The 24,814-nt window shown below is 41.9% G+C and overlaps 1 protein-coding gene across 1 annotated transcript in view; it reads right to left on the reverse strand.

Moving 5' to 3' along the window:
• Positions 1–16,320: 16,320 nt before the first annotated feature.
• uacab (uveal autoantigen with coiled-coil domains and ankyrin repeats b) overlaps positions 16,321–24,814 on the reverse strand; it is a 44,661-nt gene continuing 36,167 nt past the window's right edge. Inside the window, exons 11-19 of the mRNA XM_030726376.1 lie at positions 24,651–24,758; positions 24,159–24,191; positions 23,871–23,963; positions 23,251–23,281; positions 23,087–23,136; positions 19,665–22,331; positions 19,295–19,447; positions 19,000–19,065; positions 16,321–18,799 (exon numbers count right to left, since the gene is read on the reverse strand). Coding sequence (XP_030582236.1) covers positions 18,728–18,799; positions 19,000–19,065; positions 19,295–19,447; positions 19,665–22,331; positions 23,087–23,136; positions 23,251–23,281; positions 23,871–23,963; positions 24,159–24,191; positions 24,651–24,758 — 3,273 coding nt within the window. The 3' untranslated portion in view covers positions 16,321–18,727. The remainder of the gene's footprint in view (positions 18,800–18,999; positions 19,066–19,294; positions 19,448–19,664; positions 22,332–23,086; positions 23,137–23,250; positions 23,282–23,870; positions 23,964–24,158; positions 24,192–24,650; positions 24,759–24,814) is intronic.

Genomic DNA, 24,814 nt, shown 5'->3' on the forward strand with positions numbered 1-24,814 from the left:
CCTCTTCACACCTCTTTGCAAAGCTAATGAACCTCCTCATTATCCAGAAAACAACAAATCACACACACAGGCACACACTGTGATGATACAACTTACTAATATGTTTAATTAAGTACATTTAAAATGCCTCAGGACAAGCACAGGTAAATAACAAAGGTGTAATATTGTTCTTGTAAACACTTACCTGAGTATCCAAGATGAGCCATCATTTCCCACTGGATGTCATGTCTTCCTGAAGTGAGGACTTGTTTACATGCACCCCGTTAGCTTGCTGTAACCTGTCACACTGTAGGCTAGCTAACATCAATGGCTGTGGTTAGCTAACTCTCCCGGTTCACTGAAATAAATTTGGGTGAAGCTAAGGTGCTAGCAGCAACCTCCTAATTTCCTTTAAAAAGGCGGGAAAAAAAACTGTATGCCTGTGGCAATAATGTGACAGTTTTATTACAGTTTTTATATATAAAGACAACGCAGACTTTAACCAAGAGGCACTCTGAGAGCACAAACCTCCGCTAAGGCAGCTCACTCTCTGGGCAGTATTTACTTTTAAGGAAACATTATTGTATTTTGTATATATTCATTTTCGTTTCTTTGTTCTTTCCAAATGTACATTAAGGAGTTTGTAGTGTAGTAAAAATCAGATAAGGGCAGCATGACAGATGTGTGATTACACAAACATTATGTAGGAGTAAGTAATGGGTAATAGGCACTGAGCTGAAAATAACGACATGAATAAGTTGAGCTTATTATATATTATTATACTGCAGTATATTTCTAACTATCTAAGCTTGACAATACATGCTTTAAAAATGTATCACATTTTGGAGTCAGTTTCAAAGAAAACGTAAAATGTAAAAGTGAGGTCAGAGGTCAAATGTGGCATGATATTTGGATGCAAACTATAATGTGATATACCAGTATAATTTCCAAAATGTTGCCAATACAAACCAAGGCAGGAGAACATTGAGCAGAGTTTTAGAGATAATACATTTTATGAAAGTTTCACGTTACTTTGGCCTTGAAGAAGAGGTCAAAGTAACGCGGTATTTAGAATCCCCATATATAATGTGCTATATACAGCATATATATTATATGCTGTCAATGCAAACAATGGCAGCAAGAAACAGTTTTAAATTGCTCTAAACTGCATGATTATCACTTTGACCTTTAAATCAATCTATTGACCTTGAAGGAGCGATCAGAGGTCAAATGTGACAAGATATTTTAAATCTTTACACGGTACTTCCAATATGTTGACAATACACACCACATATGTAAGAATTATAGTTCCTAAGGTTTAAGGCTTTTTGTCAATTTTTGATCAATAATTCATTAAGTTGACCTTGAAGACCTTAATGGATTGTTAACATGACCCCACTCTACACCCCTACAAAGTTTGATCAGAATTCATTCAAAACTTTTCAAGCTATTGTGTTCACAGTCTAAATGACACGCAAACACGGCCAAAATCATAACCTCCTTGGCGCAGGAGGGTTCACCTCAGCCCACTGAATGGCTTTGCCCACTGTGAAAACTACAGTGAAGTCAAGCTTCCATAATATTTTATGGAAGCTTGTTTCTGCCACTGAAAAAAAAAAAAAGCCAGGCAGAGCTAAGTTGAAATTGTGTGATTGTATCTCGAAATTTCAACTTACTACTTGGTAACCTAAAATTTTAAGTTAGGGATGGCACCTTAGAACCATATACCCATATGCAGTATAGCCAGCATTATGTGAGACATAAATTACAACAAGGAGTTGAGAACTTGTTTTCAGTACATGAACACTGCAACCCTCTCTCAGTTTGTATTCCATAATTAGCTAATAATCACCGGTTAGGTACTCTTTCACAAAACCTAACAGCTACGCAGCATTAACAAACGCACACATGTTGTCAAATCCTTTCGCCTACTGTATAACATCACAAAGCTTTACTCACTCATTGCTGTTGCAATCAGAAGGTTTGATTAACTGCAAAAACAAAGCAAACACACACCAGTTGCCTATTACATCAATAAACAGACAGCAAATGAAGGAGCTCATTTGAAATACAGCTCAGTCACAATCAACTATTTTCAGAACAAAGTACAGAGGAGATCAAACATCGCAGGAGTTTATTAGCATCCAGAGTATCTCTGCTAACAACCAGCAGATAAATAATTTATAGCTTTTACCCAACTGCTGTCTGGCTATGAACAAGAATGCAAAACAACTCAGCTGGTTTCTGCAAGCCTTGGGAGCAGGGAGCTGTTTACAAACTTTGGGAGAAAGAAAACACATTTGCAAGAGCACAGAGACAATTTTAAGCATCAAATAATGTGCCACGGTGAGCGAAACACTGCGAATCATTACAGCAATTTCTCAAATCCTGTGCTGAAAAGACTTCCTCGCGGCCATCTCCAAGGGCAGCATCGTGTCACAGTGTTTACTTCCATCTCGGCCGACATATGGATGCTCCAATCCTCGCGGCGCTGTGCTGAGCATTTTTCACAACCATTTGAGCAGATGTTCTGGGACAGGAAACTGAGGCATTGAGGGATGATTTCAGGAACAGGATTCCCTCCTTTGGCCAAGACTGATGCGATGCTGTGTTGGCGAACCATCAGTCATCTAACACCCAACACACTGATTAGTATGAGACGTTCAGTTCTGCAAATATTTCACCTTTTTTTTTTAAACTCTGAACAACAGTGTTGAGTTAGGGGGAGCTGTCAGTAAGTTGGGCTGCACTGCAGGCAGTTGGGGAAACCGCTGTTTTATTTTTTTAGTGGTGCTTAATGATAAACTTCAATTACAGGTGGTTCAAAATACTATTCTCTGCACAAAAATGGTTCTTAGTGTTTCCGATCACAGTGACCACTTACTGATGACCTTTGAACCCCTTCAGGGTCCAGTGACCTGCTGTGGACAGATGTTTAACAGACCGTTGGCTTTAACGTGTACTGAGTCCAGTACCTTTTCACAGATGGTCAAGAAAAAACACTATAGTCAACTCTTGTGTGAGTTAATGTTTAAAGATAATTAACTTTTGGTAATACAGCTGACATCAATATGCAGAGAGCAGGTTCATCAGGATTTCTGTGCATTGTCGTTGATTTTCCCCACAACAGAACAATGATCACGGATGCAGATTGTCGCGTTCTCCTCCTTTGCCACATTAAAAACAATTATATCTCACCACTGCAAGTATTTCAGTAAATAAAGGTGAAATTTTGAACTTCACTTGCTTTATCTGAAATAAACTATATAAGCACCTTACCTTCAATCATATTCTCTTTCTTGTTTTGTCTTTTTTTTTGTTTTGTTTTGTTTTTTTTGCCAGTTTAAACAAGTTGCACTTCTTTTTTCAGCTGCTACCTGGTTAGTTTTGACTCCGCAGATGAAAATCTTATTATTTATGATTCTCCCCCATTTATGAGGGCTTGGGACCGGCTTGTGGCCTCCCTGTGGCTGAGTTAGTGTAAACAAGCGCCACCCTCAACACAAATCATTCCTTTAAAGTTCATATGGCGAACCTGTTTGCTTAGTGTTTCCTGTTCTGATTAGATGTGGGGGATCATTAGCTAGACCATTTGAGGTTGTTTGATTAATCTAAGCCATTGATCGCTCTACTTTTAACTCTGTTTTGGTCTCCACCATTAGCTCCCAGCTAATCACTAATGTCTAATGTAAAGTAAGAGCTGCATGAAACACGTAATATCGGGGCAAAGAGTTTGTTACAGGTTTTAAACAAACTGATCCTGCGGCTAATCTCTTCCTTTTAACTTTCAGACAGTTTCCCTGAAACTCTACAACAAGAGGTGAAGAGTGCACAGTTAGCATGACTGAGAGAGCCACAACAGCCACATTAATGGGAACAACGCCAGGCTGAAAAAAAACGGAATTCTCCTGCAGGCTCGGGCCCGGCCGCAGGGTTTTTTTCTTTATCACAAAACAGGTTTAGAGCAGTGAAACTAAACCTAAAAAGTGAAGTTGCAACTCAGAAAACCAAAACTGTGAGACAAGAGGTGCTGAGATGCTCTGCAGTGCTGAGAGGAAGTCTGGTTATAACTCACTGTGGGTTTGTCACTGCAAGTGAAGATAACGTGTCCTTTGTTAAAAAAAAAACAAAACCAAAAAAAAACTGCAGAGGCAGCCTAAATGGTGGAAGCATATTTAAGTAGAAATAAAATACACACAGTATCAAAACAGCACGTGTTTTGATGCAATTAGCTGCTTTGCAGCTCTGCACAGAGAGTTAGAACTTCAACAGTTAGGATTAAAACACAAATGAAGGATTAAAGAGGCTGAGAAACAATGGAGGTGGGAAAAAAAGGAGCTAATCTAATTAAGATCTCAATCACTCAATTAGATTTGAGCAGGAGAAACAAATGGCAAGTAAATTCTTTCATCATAACAAGCGGTTTAATTGCTCCAAGACGGAGCACTGACATCTGGCATGTCCCCTCAAGACTGCTGAGGTTGTGTGTGTGTGAATGAACACACGCGCACACACACACACACACACACACACACACACACACAGAGGAGGAAGAGGGATTGGGAGGGCGGGAGTTCAACGATGAGTGTGCTTTCACTGAGCCCTGACTGTGTTTATGAGCATGAAGCTGCCCGAGTGCAATGGAGCAGCGGCCTGGTTTATGAATCTGCACTTCACCCACATGGTCAGTGGAGAGTGGTCAAATTAATGGGATTGGGGGCCGTTCTTCTCATGAGAGAGCGGTGCTCAGACACAGAATGAGGTCACTTGCTCTTTGAGCAAGAGGAGATGTGTTTTAGGAGCAGAGCACGATCGCACAGGAGGCCCAATAGTCGGTAGGCAAGCCTGCGAGAGCGTTTGTGAGGCACGGCACTGTGGTTTTGGTGTGAGGTGCAGTGCCAAAAACAAAGAAAAACTCAGCTGCACCATGTCTTGTTGTGAGCCTGCCTAACCACTTCCTCATGCTGCAAGCAGAAAAGGTCAGGGTTCAATCAGGTCCTCCAACAGCCAGAACAGGCTGTAATAACAAGATTGCTGGAAATGAGAACTTTCTTTTTATTTTCTGTGTTCAGCTACTACCTTTTTTTTTTTCTTCTTCTTCTACCCACAACCCCTTCACTTTTATATTATTCATTTGCATCTCGTTTCTAAGAAGGCCTCATTGCTCATGGCTTCCGTGGATGTATCATCTTCTACACAGAACAATTGTTCTTGAATGGATGAAGCTCAAAAGCAGACAGGTATGAGGAAGAATACTGAAATGACCCGATCAGTCGCATATTTTGAAACAGCATTCATGCAGATCAGAATCAGAATCAGAATCAGAAGGTTTTTATTGCCATATGGGTGAACAGGTTCACAGCATTAGGAAATTGCTGCGGTACTTCGTGCTTACAGAAAAAAAACAAATAAGTATAAAAACCGCAGGTCCAGGTTATGCTGCATAAACATGATGACGCTGATTAAAAAAAACAAAAAAAACATTAATAACAGGATTTTATAATGTTGTGTAGTTGTTTTGGCACACACACAAAAAACACAGCCTTCTCTGAGGGGAGTGGCTCTGATTGCAAAGTGCATTTATTTTGTTGTTTTTGCAAAAAGAGCTCAGCTGCTGAGATCAGGACTGGACCGATGGTAATATGCTGCCCCCTGCTGGTTAGGATTCATGTTGCAAAAAAAAAAAAAAAAAGGATTCATGTTGCACTTATAATAAAACGCAGATTACTTTTGTAACCCTACAAACACACAACCCCCCCCCCCCCCCCCCCCAAAAAAAGCAAAAAAAATAAACAGAATAAACAAGAATAAACATTTGACATTTGGATTTGAACACTTGGACCTGATTAAACTCAGCTGCAGAACAAATGTCCCTCAGTGGAACACAAAGAAGATGACCTGCAAAAAGATGATAGTACACATTTTTAAACAAATCATATAACTATTGTGTTCTCCTCACTTTATGGTTCCTCTATAAGATCAAATGGACATACTTAGGGTGTCATTTACTGCAGGATAACATTTAAAATATGTTGGAATTTAATTCAGCGGTTTCTTTGAGCTGGTTACAGTTTTTGAGATAAATAAATACTGTCGTTTACTATGCTCCATGTAGGCTGTTTGTCATTTTCTTTGACCTTGTGCTCATTGGAGGGTTTCACTATACTCGCTCTGATGGTCTACATAGTAAATACATGACTGTAATTAGAAAGGATCTACTATACTGTTTAAATATTGTTGCACTGAATGCTTAATAGTACCAATAAACTGGTTCAGTGCCTGCAAACATCCATAAGAACATGCCTGTTCTTCCCGCAAATGTCCATCAGCTGTGTGCACCTGCAAATAGGGCACAGGTCCTATAAACTACCAGGGTAATGAATGTACGATTTCCTTGTACCAAGTTAATATGGTGAAAACACAGTAAAGTGTGGTAATTACTGTTGATCATCAGAAACTAAAACAGAGCACACAGCACTGCTCCAGAACACTGTTCATTTTTCATTAAATGTTTAAGGCAATCTTGCCACGATCAGGCTGCTGCCTGAGGTTCTACTGTATCTGGTTTTTGTATGTGTGGTGTATAGCTCAGCCATCTGACCTACATCTCATACATCAAATACCAAGAATACAAAAACTATCATTATGATGTTTAAAACTTTCCACAGTTGCAACATTTCACAAGATAAAATTCTGTATATGACAATACAAATGAAAGAGCTTACATTATAACCCTTTTTGAAGGAGTTATATTTCACTGCCATGCGCTGTACACGTCAATTTCACAATGCAAGGCAACAAATTTTGCATTATGTCAGTTGTATTTTCTGAAACACAATCAACAAAAATCCTCTCCACCTTGGATCATCCACACTTGTCCCTGACAATCTGCCTTCATCCCCCAACTGCATAATTACACCACAAAAGCGGCCTCAGGTGTAACAAACAAAAGTACTCTGACTGCATAATTAAATCAGTTTCTGTCAGTCTCCTCTCTTTGATGGAATGTATACGAGTTTCGATCACAAAGCTCAACAACTCTGCCCATGAAAAAGAATGAAAGATCATATTTGATTAAAAGTTTTGCCTTTCAAAGTCATCTCCTTGGGCAAAGCTGCAAACCTTCCAGGGCTCCTGCTATGTTTAGATCGCTCCCTAGATTTGTGCGCGTGCAGTGTGTGCTGGATCTTCTTCAGTGTATCCAGACGACAACCCTTAAACTTCAGTTATATTTTGGGAAGAGGACAAAGTCGCAGTGAAACAAACCTGGCTGAAAAACTCCTGCCCACTCACACCTCTCACCACAGCAGAAATAGTTTTCATAAGTTTGAGGTTCACGGTGAAACTGCGAGCGCACAAGTGCAAGTGATATTGTTTCAGCTGCCATAAGACAGCGGTTTCTAAGAGGAGTGCAAAGCGCAGGCATGCTAAAAGGTATTTAATATGAAGCAGAACTTAAATTAAGCTGAGAGTGAAATGGATTTAACAGCAAGAAGAAAAACAACACCCAGCAGACGCAGCGCGGTGAAGAAAGGCTGCTGGATGCTGGAAGTCACTGAAGTACCAGATGTTTACATTTGATCTTGAAGGAAGTGGCAGTTCACAATCCCTGAGAGAGTGTGCTGGTATTAATAGGTCAGAATGGTGTGTGTGTGTGTGTGTGTGTGTGTGTGTGTGTGTGTGTGTGTGTGTGTGTGTGTGTGTGTGTGTGTGTGTGTGTGATATACAAGTGGGTCATAGATGTGGTTCCAGAGACACTCTGGTGGGTCAGGAGGCCGACTTGGAGGTGTATTTGCACATTTCTGGCGAGGGTGTCTGTTGAATGGCTTTGCCCTCGCAGGTTGGCTTCAATATTTGTTGTGCGGATGATTTATAAATATTTCCCTTTGGTCTCACCAAGGGCGAGGTATCTTGCCAAGGGAAAGCTCTCTCTGAAGTGAGGCCATGAAAGTCAGGGCTGCGAGTTGCCTGCATGCTTAAGCAAACACACACACACGCGCGCACACACATCTGCTGTTAAATGCTCTCTTCTCTGTCACACATACCTCTCTCTGTAGATTGTCAAAACTAAACAACCCTGATCAGGTGAATGAGAGCTCTTCCCACTAGATTTACAAAGTGGAAGGCCGGGAAACCTCCAATCGCAGTGAATTTTCATTTGAGCTCAAAGACACAGAGAGGCAGTCGCCATCAGAACACTTCAATATCCTGCTATGAAAGAAAGGATTTTATACAAATTTAAAGACATTGCGTTAAAATATTGAACTTGTGTGTGAAAAAAAAAAAAAAAAAAAGCCCAGTAATTAAATAAGGTTCCCTCAAAGCCAACCTTGAGCTCCGAGTGCTGTGATCAAAGCTCGCGCTGAATGGGAAGAAGCTACTGTTTGCATGATTGAGAGCTGGAATCACCAAAATGCACCTGAAGTGTCACAAGTAATACAATCAAGACAGAGAATGGCCTTTTACAAATAAGCTGCACATGAGCAATCTGCTGAGTATTGTTGTATATTAATAAAGCTATTTGCCACAACTATTAAACCTCTAATAAAGACTGCAGTGGGCTCACTTGATAGAAGGTGAGTTGGAGCTAATTTGTATCCAGTTGTCAGTTTATTGAATAACAATGCAGCATAGTTTATGAAATCATTATATGGTTGGTATGAGATCACAGGTAGTCTAAGTCCCTGTGATTAGTTATGCACATTAGGTGTTAACATATTATCTGTTACAACTCCAATCAAGAGTGCAAAAGTTTTTTAAAAAAACAAACAAAAAAACCCCAAACATTTGCTTTGCTTTTTAATTCTGAGCTGTGTAGACTAAAGATTACCAAATGTGGAGGGAAAAGAAAAGTGAATGCAGATGTCTCTGTTTTACAGCCTGTTTACATCTTGTGAACTCCTGCCCCGAGAAAAGGGTTTCCTTTTAAGTGTCTAATTAGGTGGTGTGACAATATGGCCTTGTATAAGTTGTTCAGCTCTTAACCACCAGCTCCGTCCTATAAAACTGATTTGAAACCAGACTCAGTTAATATCTATGATCCAGCATGACAATAACTCAGCAACTAAAACCCCTGCTCCAACAGGAAGGAGGTTTTGAGTGTTTCACCTTTTGACCTCCTCGCTACTGAATCCAAGCTCTGTTGAGGAAATGAACCCTCTGAGCCACTACATCATCATCAAGAACTGGATGCTCTAAATTAGTCTTTAAAATGAAAACAGCAACTGCTGCTCAGTCACTTTAAGAACAGGTGATTTTTTTTTTTTTTTTTAAATCTATGCCTAATCCAACATATAACCCTCGTAAAACTTTTAGTCACTTTTTGTGAAACAGATAAAAAGGTGTGCTAGTGCTAGTGTGGCTTAGCACATGTAGGAGCAGAAACAGTGCATAAAAAGGTCACTAATACATGTTTTGCCTTGTTAGTTAAATTTAATAAGCAAAACTGTGGTTTTGCAGCAAATCACTTATTTTCACTCACTTGAGGTCATTCTACATCAAGTGGTCGGCCATTGGCATCAAATGGCCGTCATCCATAACCCTCAAACTGAACCCTAGCAATCTTTTTTATTGATTTATTTATTTTAGGGCTCTTTGCCTTTATTTGATATTTCAGCAGTGAAGAGTAGACAGGAAACAGAGAGCGTGGGAGGACCCGCAGGTCCGACTCAAACTCGGACCACTGCCTGCTCAACCAGTGAGCTAAACTGGTGCCCCAAGCCATCTTTTTTTAAGGAAAAAAAAACCCCAGACATCATGCGCTAGAGATCTGAATCCACAGACTGTATATAAAGGATGGTCGTAGCTTTCAGGCCTGAAAAGTGAAGCCTATGCTAAAGTGCCTTAAATCTCCTCACCTGCTCATCTGTGACCTCAACAAACACTTTCCTAATGAGTCTCAGATGCTAATTTTAAGTCTTACTGATCACAACATGCTGTTTATTTTCTAACGTTCACAGGCAGATCCAGCCTTAGCTCTTGCCATTTGGTTACTAAACATCAAAATGGTGACAACCAAACTGCTCAGCTTCAGGCTTCACTAACCACAGGTTATGGTGGCACGTCTATCTTTTATATACAGTCTATGGGTGGATCCAACTGTGATGTTGGGGACACTGCATGCTCATGTGGTAGTGGCTCTTCAATCAAAAGCATACCCTCTCTTATTGGCTGTTTCTAAATGGGACCATAATGAACATCATGTTGTATTAAGTACGACTTGAAACCAGCAACTGGAAAATGTTCACTGAGGTAATCAGTCAAGTGAGAAGAAGGTTCATTTCCTCTCAGAATTATATACAATAAGAGTTGTTTTTTAGTACCAGAGGAGCTGCCATAAGATTGCAGGGTTAAGGCCTTTCTGTGGCTTCTCAGAGCTTAACCCTACATCCATCTTTTATAATCAGGCTCCGGTCCTGGTGTTCGCAGTGCCAAAAGGCTGTTGAACTTTTTCCCAGAGTGGTGCTGCAGGAATGTCAAAGTCTAAATAGTCACACGACTATCACAAAGTCTTATACATGAGAAATATATAATAGTTATGACATGCAATGAGCCTTTCGTGTCAGCGGTCTGTTTCAGCTGAACTGGCTACCCAACCAGCGTGCCATCCCAAGATACCGCAACTGAAAAATGGAGCAGCTCCCAAACGCCAACATCAAAATAAGCGCCAGTCTTCCAGGCTCGCAGCTTTTCATCCAGTCTTCATCATGCAGTCAAACACGGCCGCTCCTAACCACACTAACAAGCTCGCACTAACACCCTCAGGCTTATAAGCCAATGTTTCTATGATGACTGAAGCAGACAGGGGTGGCCTCAACTATGTTTCCAAGCACCAAGCAACCCCCCCCCCCCCCCCCCCCCCCCCAAAAAAAAAGCCTTATCCTATTAAACCACATACGGCGTCTCATTCGTTGCACCACGAGCAGACATGCAAAACTGGGGCGATTTTCCGTTTGAGAGGGAGAGATTATTGTAAAAGAAGTGGTGGGAAGGATGACAGTCAGAAAGGGGGGGGGGGGATTTGGGGCCCCATCTGTTTCTTGCTAACTCAATAGAGGGAGGAAGAAAAGCTGAGCAGATACACTGAGCATTAGTGGTTAACCAACTACTAATGAGGGAAAAAGAAAAACACTGAACTCAGATGAAACCGTTTAGCAGGCAGGGGTGTACAATGTCCTTACTGGATTTCAGGGAAAGATGGCCAACACTCACGTAAGCCTTGTGTGTAATAACCAAAGGGATGAATAGAAGAGGAGGCTGAGCCTGTTTCTAATCTATCTGTGCAGGATGTTTTTTTTTTAACCCGTCCACAGAGCACAGGATTCTGTTTTATCGCATGGATCCCACACCTTTGATACAGGAAAGGTCCATGGTGGTTGGCTCTGGTGCAGCCTTGGCATGTAAGACCTGGTCCTTTTGCCAGGGTTTTTTTTTTTTTTTCATTCCACCCATCGCCTCTCTTCCCTCATCTACCCTCACAACCTTCTTCCTCAAAGCTCTGGAATAAATCCTGGGAAATGAGAGGGCCTCCTGCCCCCTCGCTGCTACTCATTCCCAGGTGTGTAAGTCCCAGGTCATTTTAGGATCAGGCCGCCGCACTGCCAAAGTATTATAAAGGACAATAATAAATGACGGTGGATAAAATGTATGGACGGATGTGAGGTGAGGAATGAGAGAAAGGTGAGAAGCAAGAAAAAGAAACAAGATGAAATAAAAGAAAAAGATGGAGAGCAGGCCAGCAAGACAAGGGAGCTGGTTTGGGGGGAATGTGAGCCATGCTGAAACCATTCAGCTCAAATCAGCACCATGTGTCCTCCAGAGCCTTATTATCCCATAAATGAACTTTATTGAGGCAACAAAGTGCTTTGGAGCTCTGCAAAAACATTAAAGGGGCCTCGCCTGTCTCGGCCTGGAGCCAAGAAGAGTCCAGTTCCTCAAGGGACTAATGAGAAAAAAAAAGTGGGGCCCCTGGCCTCGTGTTCACTGGCCTCAGTGTAGCCTCGCAAGCTGCCTGAGTAATGGCCTATTAGTGACAGAGAAATAGTTAGCAATTACACCAGGAAGACAAATACGGCATAGACCTCTTGACTGACCTGACCTGTGGAATTAACCAGAAAGGAAGGATGGGAGACAAAAGGTAAAACTGCAGGAAGGGGGGGGTGGGGTGGTGGATGTGAGTCAGTAGGAAAGGAGAGCTGGATGACTGGGAAAGGGAGCAGCTGCCCTGGGGAAACACCGGGAGCTCAGCATGTTTTAACAAAATTTCATTACTCGCAAACTGTGGAGGGTATTTGCACCCCTGATATCAGCAAGTGAAACCCAAAAAATGAAACCCTGAAGGCAACAAGCAACCCTGCATTGTACATCTATGCATCCAGTTTCTTAACCTCCAATTTACGCGGGGCTGTAGTCCATCCCAGCTGTCACAGGATGAGAGGTGAAATATGCTCTCAACAAGTCACCAGATATTGCAACATACTGTGGTTAAAACCGTGCTGGTTATATGACGTGTTCCCTAGTGACTGCACCACTGATGATGAGTAATGGCAGCCCCTGTGGGTCTTCTTGTGGATTTGATTTAAAGAGAGATCCTGGTTCTTCAATATTTACATGTATTAGATTTATCTCACATGATGGATTTTCATGTGTAAAGTACCAAAAAATTAAGTGAGAAACTCTATGCTTGGTAGTTTTCCAGTGGAAGATTACAAGTTGCTTTTTTTTATTTTATTTTTTTGTGGGAAACTTGAACAAAACAGCCAATAAAGCGTGCCATCTGTATTGTACTTCAAGGGGAACTCCACTGATTTTACGCCTCAGAGTCTTGGAAGGCACCACTGTATATGAGACTTTTTGTGGCTCCAGAGAGAGCTAAAGAAAATCCAGTAAGCAGCCAACAAGTAATGAAAACTACAAGTCAGAAAATTTTAAAAAATGCAGGGGCCTTTAGTCTTAAAGAAGTGAGTTTACCAGGCCTCTCAGACCCATTTCTTGTCTTTGCTCCAGGCATTTGTAGGCTTGAATCCACCTTCTTCCACTTATCATGGGGGGCTGGAGCCTATCCATGCGGTCACAGGGTGAAAGGCAGGGTACACAGAAAACTATCTGTACCTATGATCAGTTTAAAAGCACTGGCAAACCTAACTTGCATGTCTAACCAGACAAGCATATGAGAAACATGCAAACTCTGTGTGGGTTTGCATGTTCTCCCTGTGCTCCAAGGGGTCCCCAGCAGGCAGCTTTGAACCCATGACCTTTTTGCTGTGAGGCAGCAGCACTAACCACTCCACCACCATGCTGCCCTTGCAGGCTGAGTAAATGATTTAATCTGTCTTTGTAAGAGAAGACGCACAACAATAACCACATGATCAAAGTGAAAGCATTTAACATGTGGGGTAGTCACAACAAAAGTTATCACGATTCCTGTAAGGCAGGAGGAGAGGCCTTCTGAGGTTCTGTATGGCTGACAAAGCGCAGCAGCTCCTCCGGGGAACAAGTGTCGGGAGGAGAAAGGAGCAGCCGCTGAGGTGGAAGACTGCTGCGTGAGATAACAAACGTTCATGACAGCCCAGGAGACTCCAAGCAAAGACGTGGGCATGTATTTGATGTGTATATAACCACCCGCCTGGCTCCTCAGTCAGAACAGCACTCATGAGGCATGCAGTGGACGGCCGGGGCTCAGTCCAACATAAATAATGCCTCTGATCCTTCAGGGGATGACGAATTTTATAAAGATGGGATTCTTTGCGGTGGGGAAAAGGGGTTACAATGGTTAACCAAACGCCACAAGTGGATGTATGGGACTGATTAGGACTCTGGAAATGAGATTAAAGAGAGATCTACCAACAGATTGAACTGTATTTGCCATAATTGCTGAGAACAGCTTATTCAGTGCAGACCGCAAGAAAGAGAGTCATAAAACTGAGGAAGGAGGAGGAGGAGAGAGGAGGCTGGGCTGCCACTTGAAACCAGCAAGCTTTTCTCAAAGAAATCAAACCCAGGACAAGGCTTGTATCAATTAGATGGTGTGTGTGCATGTGCGTGTTTGTGTAAAAAGGGGATAGGATAATGTATGGATTAGCCCTCAGTCATAAACTCAGGGCTCTGCTTGAAGGTAGTATTTTTTTCAGTATTACTAACCTTGATTATTTTCAAAGGCAACCCCCCCCCCCCCCCCCCCCCCCCTTCAACCACATTAAATGAAAAATTCCCCCTGCGCATGAATATATCTAAACTGAGATAACTGATATGGCCCTGACCTCAGTTCTCAACATCCTGCTGAAAAGAGCTCTAATGAAAAATAAATCTTATGAAGAGAATAAAAAAAGAGCAACAGACAAATCAATAGAGGCACAGGCTGAAAGATAAAAGTGAGCACTGTGTGCCAGAGAGCTACTCGCTCTCTCATTCCTGGGTTGATTGTGCTTAAAGTGAAACCACATGAAGTGGGCTGCTCCCACAAAGGAAGTGTGTGGAGATAAAAGCACACAGACTTCAGCACCTAAAAAAAAAAAGTGGCACCTTTTTTTGTTACAGCAACTGTTCATGGTTAAATGAGCAGCATTAAAGTTCAGCCACAAAACGCTTCATCGCACTGAGCGGGTGTGGTTGAAGGAGCATGCGGCTGTCGTCCAGTTTAAATGTCTTGGCCGGTGCACTGGGAACGTTTTTGGTTCAACATAATAAAATAAACGAAATCACAAATCTGCCATGTAAAATAATCACAGCAGTTCTGACCTGTGGGTTTATGTAGATCCACATGTTTCAATAGTAAAAAACGGACTTCCAAGATGAGACTGCAGTCTGTAGCAGCTCTGCACGACTGTACTGCGAAATTCATACAGCAGAAATCTAGAAACAGAGGGGAAAAATCTGACTGCTTCCATTCCTTCACCTCCGCCCTCTCTGTGCTAAGCTCCTTCAACCAAAATTATGCAGTTAGTACTTTATACTAGTCACTTGAGTTGGTCTGTAAAGCCCTGTAATTGGCAAAGGTTTATAGGCTTATAGGCAGAAGAGATGCAGGAGTGTGGTTTCCTCTCACAAGGCTGGCATTACATTATTTTCCTTTTCAAAAGACTGTATAAAAAGATGGCCTCAATAATGTCACTCAGTGCAAAATTTTCACGATCACTATTTTCAAACCATGTGATGAGTGTGGGATGCCTCTGACTGAGAAACTCAGGACATCGTGGCTTTGTTTGACAAATTATGTGACCGACAAATTGATAATAAGAAAATCAGATAATCCTCCTTTCTGACTGGAGTGTTGACCATAATTTACAATGAAGTTAATGCTACATTCAGTGTTACAGGGTTCATACACCTTATCCAGGGTCCAATTCAAGTACTTTTTAAGCACTTTCAAGGTCCATTTTCAAGATTTTCTAGCACATTAACAATAGGATACATATTTATACAAACACATACATACTCAAAATTATTTCACATATTTTAAATTACATTAAAAAGATGGTATTATTTCAATAGGTCACTTGACAGAAAACAGTAACTACTGATACTCTTCACTGGCGTAGAAATCAGCTCCACTTGCGTAAAGTTTCCTCATGAGAGCAGCAGACACTCGTGTGCGCAATGCTACTTTGTGCGCGCGACTGCTGAGTTCTACACACGCGAGTTGTTGAATTTACTTGTAACGCATGAATACCTGCACTCGCAGAATGACATTTGCGCAGATTATTTTTTTTCTCATGTGTGACTTTTGACCTAAATATAATTCCATACTTGTCTTATCTATATTCGGAATTTGCAGTTTTCCAGCCAACACTCATTAAAACAGCGACTCTGTCTTTGTGGGAGGGGCGGGGTCACAAACAGACTGACAGATCACATCCGGATGTGCAGGTCAGGCTCATTTTAGACTTTCCGACTCATTTTCCATCTCCATCTCATAATTGAATTATTCAATCAGATAGTTTTTTTTTATTATTTAAAAAAAACTAACAAAAATAAAACAAAAAAACACTTTACAATTACAAGCAGTTGCAAGCAGTATATCCAAAATTCAAGCACTTTTCAAGGTTTTAAAAGTGCTTGAATTCTGGATATACAGGTATCAGGTCATTAAACAAATGATTGAAAAACACCAGTGATGAGCTCGTAATGGTAGATGAAAATATACATGTGCTGAGATTAATACCACCAAAAGATCAGTGATCCCTTCTCCGAGGAGCGTGACTGTCTGCACCACATCTTCACCCTACAGCCACTGATGTATTTCAGCCTGGACTACACTACTGGCACTGCTAACACTGCAGAAGCTCAGACAAAAGACACTGAACACATTGTAGTTTTCTAATGTTAGGCACTTTTATTGATTTTGTATGACTGATTAACAAACAACTATTCTTCTCAAGGAAAAAAAAACCCAGTTAAACAGACTGGTTAAACGGTAACATTTAAACATTCAAATGGATTCATATTGTAGTCTTTTATTGGTAGAGGGAAAAGAAAAAAATATCCAAAACTGTGTGTTAATAATTAAAAAAAAAAAAAAAAATCTGCAGAACAAAGTAAAGGAAGAATTGTTGGGTGTAAACAGTTGTTGTCCTAAATATAAAAACAAAGTGTGTTAGCTGAGCGGTAAAGAGGAGTGTTTCAGATGACTAATGGTTCAGGGGAAGTTCATCCTAATAAACAAAGGGATCTGCTTTGCTTGTATCAAATAGTATCCTACAGTCAAACCTGAACATGTTTTGTGCCGTTCTACTTCCAGACCTGCTGAATAATGTCACACTGTAGTACAGTAATTAAAGTAGTACAAAGCTATGAAAAATATATCAGTGTAAAGGCACAAGAGACTGGCTCAACAATCACCACCACACTACACCATCAGGAGCCACAAAGAGTCAGCTCAGGGGTACGCAGCTCTTGCTCTGGGACAGCTGGAAATCTGCTGCTGCATAAATTATATGTTCAAGCTTTAGCTGTTTTTTTTTTTTTTAAAAAAAAGAGGTTTGGTTTAAAAAGTAGTAATGCAAAGCAGCAGATAGCTTTGCCATTTTAGTTTCTTATGCACATTTTTAAGTTTCTCTCAGATTTCTAATAAATGTCACTAGTAGACGCACGCAGCTATAAACAGCTTCCAAAAGCAACAACTGCCCACCCCTGGTCTGCAGAGATTATTACAATTTCAACCAACTTGGCCTGCCAAGTCTGACCACTAGAGGACACTCTGGTTTAAACAAAAAGACGACGTGCCACTGCAAACTGTAGGACACAGCAAGAAATCTCCACTTCACGCCCCTGTGATTAAAATCCAGGATGACCAGTGCGCAGACTCATTTAACTGGACTGTGAGATAACTGAGCACTCTCCCAAATATGCCTCAAACTGCCTACAACCACGGCAACAAGATTTTAGACTTGGATCCATTTCAGGTTTTTGGCATCTGATTAGTTTGGACCTCCAGAAGGGGAAAAAAAAAAAAAAAAAAGAAGAAGAAAAAGTGTGCCACAAAAAGACTCTGACTCAAAGAAAGGAGGTGAAAGTTGAAGGACAGGCTCACATATTTTCAACTCTGTACGCTGATTTATTGGGAGCTGTTATCATTTATTCCTTCCCGAAAAAACCTTTAGTCAAAAATGAATGCAAATATTTATGAGGCTTCATCGCCCACAGTTAGTGTTTCCTAATGTTACTGTGATTTCACTGCATTACTGTGCACTCCCTGCAGCTCCGCAAGGAAACACAGGCAGGCAAAATGAGCCTTTCCCCCCCCGAAAGGAAGTACTAATCATTCAGCTGGATCTCTGTTTTTGTAAACTTAACTCAGAGCACTAAAAGTATCATCACTTCTTAAACCATCTGCTGGCTTTCAGTACGTTTTAAAAACAAGACAAAAGCCAATGGCTCAGCTCAAAAATGACAAGTACAACAGCCACGTCCTCTTTGTCTGCTTCAAGCTGCAGCCCCCCATCAAAGAGTTTTCAGACTCCCTCTATGCAAACCAAAGAGAAGAAAGCTTGCCTACAGAAGCTTGCAGACTAAAAGAAACTTAGCACCGAAAGCAGGAGAATGATTACAGCATCCAGTAACTCCTTCGGTGTGGACCTGGGCATCTGAGCTGAAAAACTGTGAACCCGTCCCCTTTAAACTCAAGCAAATGTTGCTGTTAAATATGGAAGCATTCTGCACGAGCGCTGACAGTCAGGCGGGAATGTGAAAAGTGGTCTGTTTGTGTATGTCCAGTTCACAGTTCAGCTGAGTGTTTCAGGAGTGTGTGTAGTCTCTGAAAGGGATGCACACTTTCAAATAGCTTTCACATCACTGAATATAATGTGTTAAAGCTGCATAAAAACGCACAGATCTGCAGCATCTTTTATAAAAGATTTGATAGAAATTTATGAAATAGTATATATTTTTCATACTGTACCAGCAACTGCAAAGTGTTTCTGCATACAAGTAGACGATTACATTTGGCGTGAACTGATACATTTGCACTTTAATGCAAGTTGAGTTTTGATTTTTTTCCATGTTTCCATGAAGGCTGAAATAACGTTTGTACCTACAGAGGCTGCTGGTATTCATCTCCAGCTTAGAGACTTCTGAGACTTAAAATGCAGCAGAAATGTTTTTTCTAACAGCCTGTCAGCAGAAATTTGTCAGCAGACACAGACACACACACACACACACACGGCGCCCACAGGGGCCACAGCAGGAACACTTTACAGCAGGGGATGTGAAAACAGTGAATTTGAGTCAGCGGGTAGCAGCAAGTGTCGAAGCTTTAACACACAAACTCCTGTCTCATGCGGATGATCTGCAGCAAGGCGGCCTGGACGTCCTCATCCATGTGGCCCTGTGGGAGAAACAGAAGTTGGATTTGGACACTGCTGTCAATAACTTACATTAGAGATCACTCTGTGATTCAGGAGCTTGTGCACCATCATCTACTGATATTTTGTATTAACACATCAGCCTTTTTGACCAGTGAGACAAACTTTCTTTAGTAGACAAATCAGACAAATCTCACTGTAGCACAGACTGAGACAAACGTACCTGGGCTGCACTGAGGAGATGCGTTCGATAAATTGAAACCACCTCTCTGTGTTGCCTCTCAGCATCCTTACGAAGCAGAAAGAGAGGAGGAAGACATGAGAGTGACACTGTGGTTTATTTCACAGCACCCATCGTTTACTAAAGGTCACGTTCTTGTTTTCAGTTCTATTCATTCTGTGATCAAGTCACACACACACACACACAAAAATAATAACCCTAACTAAGTATACGGCAGCCTATATTTACACAGTTTTTCTATAACACATATTTTAGCATGTGATGTGTGTGCGCTTACAGCCAGCTGCTGCTGTAGGCTCTTGATCTGGGCTTGGAGCGTTTCGATGTGCTGTGTCTGTCTCTTATTGGGTGCGCTGCTTGTGTATGCCAGCTGGGACAGACCATTCAGCGCCTGCTTCAATCGCTCAACGTCTGTCAGCAACTCTGTGATCTGTGTCACACACACAAAGATTCAGACAAACATTAAAGGATCATTTTTGCGATTAATCAAAGCAGGCACAAATGACACAAACATGTCTCAGTGGTCATTATCACATTTTTGATTGGTTGCACTAACATTTAGCTTCCACGTAACACATGCCTGTATTAAAAGTGGCTCAGATGATGAAACTAGGAATAACTGGGATTATAATATGAATTTTTTGCACCTTCTTATCTTTGGCTTCAGTCTGCTCAGCTGACGTCTGAATCCTCTTCTGCAGGTCACAGATGGTGGTGAGCGACTCATCGTACCTCTCTTTCAGCTCTCTGATTTCCCTTTCAATGGCGCGGCCCTTCTCCTGGACGGCCTCCATCTCTGTCCTCGCCCTGCTCTCGCCCTCCCTTGCTTTCGTTGTCTCCTGATGGGCCTTTTCACGCTCTTCTGCTAAGCTCAGTAGCTTGTTGCTCAGGCTGGCAGCCTCCTCCTTCAGCTGCTGCTTCTCCTTCTTCAGCTGGTTCATTTGGTCTTCCTTACAGCGAATCTCTTCGAGAGCCTGAGTGGCTTGAAGGAGCTCTGATTGCAGGGCAGATACATCTTCAGCCCTCTGGGCGTTGTTCTCCTCCTCCTCGCGGAGAGCCAGGCAAAGCTTGGCAACTTCAGCCTCCAGGGCTTCCTTGGCCCCGGCATGCTGTTGCAGCTGAGTCTCCTGTTCCCTGTGGACATCCTGTACTTCTTTCTGTAAGGCACAAGCCTTCTGGGCCTCCACCTGCTGGGCCTCTCTTGCTTTCATGCAATCAGCCTGAGCTTGCTGGAAGGCATCACTGAGGGCTTTAAGCTCGGTGTCGTATGTCGATATGCGCGTCAACTCTGATTTCAGACGCTCCTGGAGATTCTGAATTTGAGTGTTGCACAGAGCATTCTGCTCTTGGACTTCATCTTTCTGAAGCGTTACCTCCTTGTGCTGCTGCTCTAAGCTGACCAAACTCTGGGTCAGTTCCTCACATTTAGTCTTGAACGCCTCTTCATTTTCTTTGTGCTTTTCACTGGAAACCAGAGCAGTATCTAGTCTCCGCTGAACAGACTCCAGCTCAGCTTTTAGTTTCTCTTCCTCCTGTTTGTCGCTCTCTCTGGCAGCCTTTTCTTTGTTATACTTCTGTTCCATTTCCAACAGTCTGGCTGTCAGTTCTTTAACCTGGACGCTGTAAGAGGTTTCTTTCTCCTCAGCTGTTGTCAGTGGCACAAACTTGGACTGAATAGCCTCCTGTATGGTATCAAGTTCTTTCTTCTGGGCCTCCAGTTCGTGAGTAAGCTTAACTGATTCCTCCTGAGCCAATGCATACATTGCCGACACCTCATTCGTTCTATTCTCTGCCTCGACCACAGCAGCATTCAGCTTGTCTGTGATAGCTCTGTGGTCTTTTACACTGATATAGTCGTTCTTCATCTCCAACAGGACTTTTTCCAACTTTTCTTTTCCTTCTTTCACATTCTTCAGCTCTTCCCCACTTTCTTTTTCCCTGGTCTCCAACTTTAACATCTCAGCTTTAACACTCTCTAAGGTGGAACTTAGCTCCATTTTCACTTGCTCGTGCTGCTGCCTGGGAACATACTGTCCTTCCAAGCTCTGTTTCAGAGTCTGACTCTGTGCGGTCAGCTGTACACACTCTCTGTCTCTGTCTTCACATCTCTTCTGCAAAAGCTCAAGTTTCTTCATCAGGTCGGCATTCTGAGACCTCAGAGTGTCCGTCTCACTTTGCTGTCTCTCACTCGCGCTGTGGAGACTGCTGATATTCTCCTGCAGTGCGGCCCTCTCAGTCTGAAGCTGCTGGACTTGCGCCTCTGCCCTTCCGCATTGCTCACCGGCTTCCACAAGTTTGTCCTCGAGATCCTCCAGAGCTGTTACCATGTTCCTCCGGACTTCCTCGTGGTTCTGTACGGGTATAAAGTCCATGTCAATCCTGCTGTTAAGCTCATCCAGTTGCTCTCGTAGCATATGTTTTTCCTCCTCACTCTTCTGGACCTCATGAATCAGAGCCTGGCTTTTGGCAGTCACATCCACCAGCTTCCTTTTCAGTGAAGCGTTCTGATCTTCCAGCGCTGCCCGCAGCTGTAGCTCCTCACCAGAGCCTCCCTGTGATGACGGGCCGTCCAGCTTTCGATGGAGCTCTGCCACCTCCTCCAGCACCCGATCATAGTCTTCCCTCAGCTCAGCGAGCTGCCGTTCCTTCTCGTCAACTGCATTGGACAGCAGGTTTTTCATGTTATCAAACTTCTCAGCTGGTACGGTGTTGCCATGTTTAGTCTGGGCCTCTTTCAGCTGGGTTTCCATTTCTAAAAGAGTTTCGCCAAGTTCATCTCGCTCTGCAGTCAGAGCTCTGAGCTCCTGGTTCAGCCTCTCAGTCTCAGCTGCTAGTTGGCTCTCGCTGCTCTTGTACTCCTCCAAGGCCTTCTCACTCTGTTTAAGGCGGTTACGAACACGCCCCACTTCGGCTGAAGCACCTTCATACTTGGCCTTGACATCCTGGAGCTGGGCACGCAGGTCTTCTGTCGCCTGGCCTCCTAAATGTTCCTTGACAGCGACTACATGGGCTTGCAGCTGCTTGACCTTGCACTCAGAGTCGAGCATCCGTTTCTGGACGTCTCCCAAGGCTTCCTCGAGCTCTTGAACCTGCTGGTCAGCCTGTTTCTGGATGGTGTCTCGGCTCTGGAGCAGCTCCTGGCATTCTCGGGTTTTACGGCTTAGCGCAGACTGAAGCCGTGCCGTCTCCTCCTCAGCAGCCTGTTGTCTTTTCTTTACTGCCTCGAGTTCATTTCGGAGAGTGTCCAGTTCACCGAGAAGACTCTTCTCCAGAGATCGGGGCGGTGAATGTGACATGGGAGGATTCCTGAGCATCTTTGGGGAGAGGAAAAAATAAAAAATAAAAATACTGACACAAATGCAAAACAAATGTGGCAAATTTTATTACAGTAATTTTTAGAGAAAACCAGGCACTTAAATAAGGAGTGCAGAAAATAAAATTGTATTACATTCACAAACTGTACTGTGATGTCATGTACAAAATTTTATTATTTGTACTTTTTCCACTTGAGACTGATTACATCCAAAGGATGATTGAGTGAAAGAGTCATAATTCTCTTCTGCTGAGAGCCTGAAATAAAACCAATCACTTTCTGAATAATGATTCAGTAACCCCACCATTAGTCCCGTCATGATAACTTCTTCAGTGAGAAATAACTGCAACAAACAATATTAGTGTCATTTTATATTTAATGGATCCAAGGACAACATAACAGTACAACTACGACCTTGAAACTCTTAAGTTTATTCAGACACTGAAACTGGAAGGTGTAAATAAAACAAAAAACAAAAACAAAATTAAATCTAATAAAACACAAATAAAATAAAACCACAAAACTAAAACAATAAATAACAATAAATATGACCAGAAACAACAACAAAATGCATTTTTGAAACCCTTATATGGTACAAGTTTTTATTGCACAATAAGAGAAGAAAGTAAATCACATATCTACCCTCCCCACCACTGTTAACTCAAACTTTTTAGATGCAAACTATGAACAAAAGACACGCACAGACATCAGACACATGCAAAACATATGAGACTGTTCACGAGGGGGGGGAAATACCTGCTCAGAATCCAGGCTGTGAGCTTGTTTCACCAAAATGTTTTCTTTACCTGCAAGACAAAATGCACAAGCATGAAACTGAAGCCACCTCACACTCTGCTGCTAAAGTATGAAATTATGGTATTAAACTTCTCTTCATGATCCAAAAACAGCAGGAAGCTAACCTTTGATAACAGACTGCCCAGAGTACTCCCCCTGTGAAAACACAGACACCAATTCATTTAGGGCTGCAGCTATCGATTATTTTAGTAATCGAGTATTCAGTGGATTAATATGATAAGAAATATTTTGGTCATATTAATTAGCAATAATGGTAACGGCGCCGCCTCTTTGCCGTGTGTGTAGACAGACACCAGCTCCACGTCAAACTGTGACAGCATCATTGTCACTGCAGCTGTTGTGCTATCCAACTGTAGTCCTCAGTTTTTCAACAAAAAGAGTGATAGTGTTGTAATACTTTTCACTTTCCATTGCAGGCCTATTTTTAGTCATAAATGTGGCTGAAACGCTCACGCTGACATGGTGACAACTGAGCGCTACAGAGTCTAAATGAAGGTTTGCGTCGTGGATTTTTTAATAATCAAGTTACTCAATGAATCGTAAATTCATTACAAATAAAGAGACCATTTATACAAAATATATAAAACTGCTGTAGCACTAAGCAAACAATACTGCTGTAATACAGCAGCGCATCGGTGCAGCTACATGCACCTATTAAACTTCCTAAAATATTTAACTTTCCTCAGGATTACCTTGAAGAAAAAACTACACATGCATAACTAACCAAAGTACTCCGGAGCTGGACCTTTACAGTCTCCTGGCCTCGAGCTCCTTCCTCTTTTTCTTTAGCGCTGAGTAACATCTTCAACTGCTCCTTCTGATTCGTTATTTTAAAAAGAAGAAGAAGAAGAAGCAAAGCTATGAGTCAAGAAAAGACAGAATGAATGTTGGTAAATATGCAAAAATGCCAAATTGACAGCTGTCTGCATCTAGTCTTACATAAATTTAAAAAAAAAAAAAATGGGGGGATAAAAGATACCAGCAGGAGCAAGCGATTATTTTTGTTTCATACCTCTTTCTGAGAGTTTTCTATGGCCACTTTTTCCTGCAGATGAAAAAGGATTATAAGTCAATTCAAATGAGAAATTAATAATAATATATCAGTTGATGTCATTTAACTGAATTTCATTTAATTGAATTTCCTCATCCTTCTGTACATTGAAAATTGTTCTGGCACCTAACAGTGAGGAATCTATCACACTCACTAAGTTTTTTTTATTATAAGCAGTCTCTGCCTCCTCAACACCTACAGTTAGAAAATGATTTCCTGAATTATAGTTATTATGTTAAAAGAAAATGAGGCTGATATTAAGGCAAAGCAGCGCGACTCAGCTGAACTTTTATTATTATATTTCACTTAAATCCATCATTTCAACCCTAAGGAGGACCCTCAGAACCATCTGCCAGGTGCAGTGAACAAAGCAAGCCAGACACCTGGAGGGCTTTACTGTACTGTTCTACACAGCGGCTCTGCCACTGTGGGAATAAATTAACCTGGATTTACCTGTGCGAGCTGTTGCTGTAGCATCTTGACTTTATCTGAGAGAGCTTTCTGCTCCTGTTGGTACTTCCTGAGGCCCTCCTGCAGAGTCTCATTCTGCCTTTCCAGATCCTGAATAACAAAAAACAAACAAATGAACAAACACTTTAAACTGTCAAATTTAAAAC

Source organism: Archocentrus centrarchus, chromosome 3 (assembly GCF_007364275.1).
Source record: "Archocentrus centrarchus isolate MPI-CPG fArcCen1 chromosome 3, fArcCen1, whole genome shotgun sequence".
NCBI classification, from domain to species: Eukaryota; Metazoa; Chordata; class Actinopteri; order Cichliformes; family Cichlidae; genus Archocentrus; species Archocentrus centrarchus.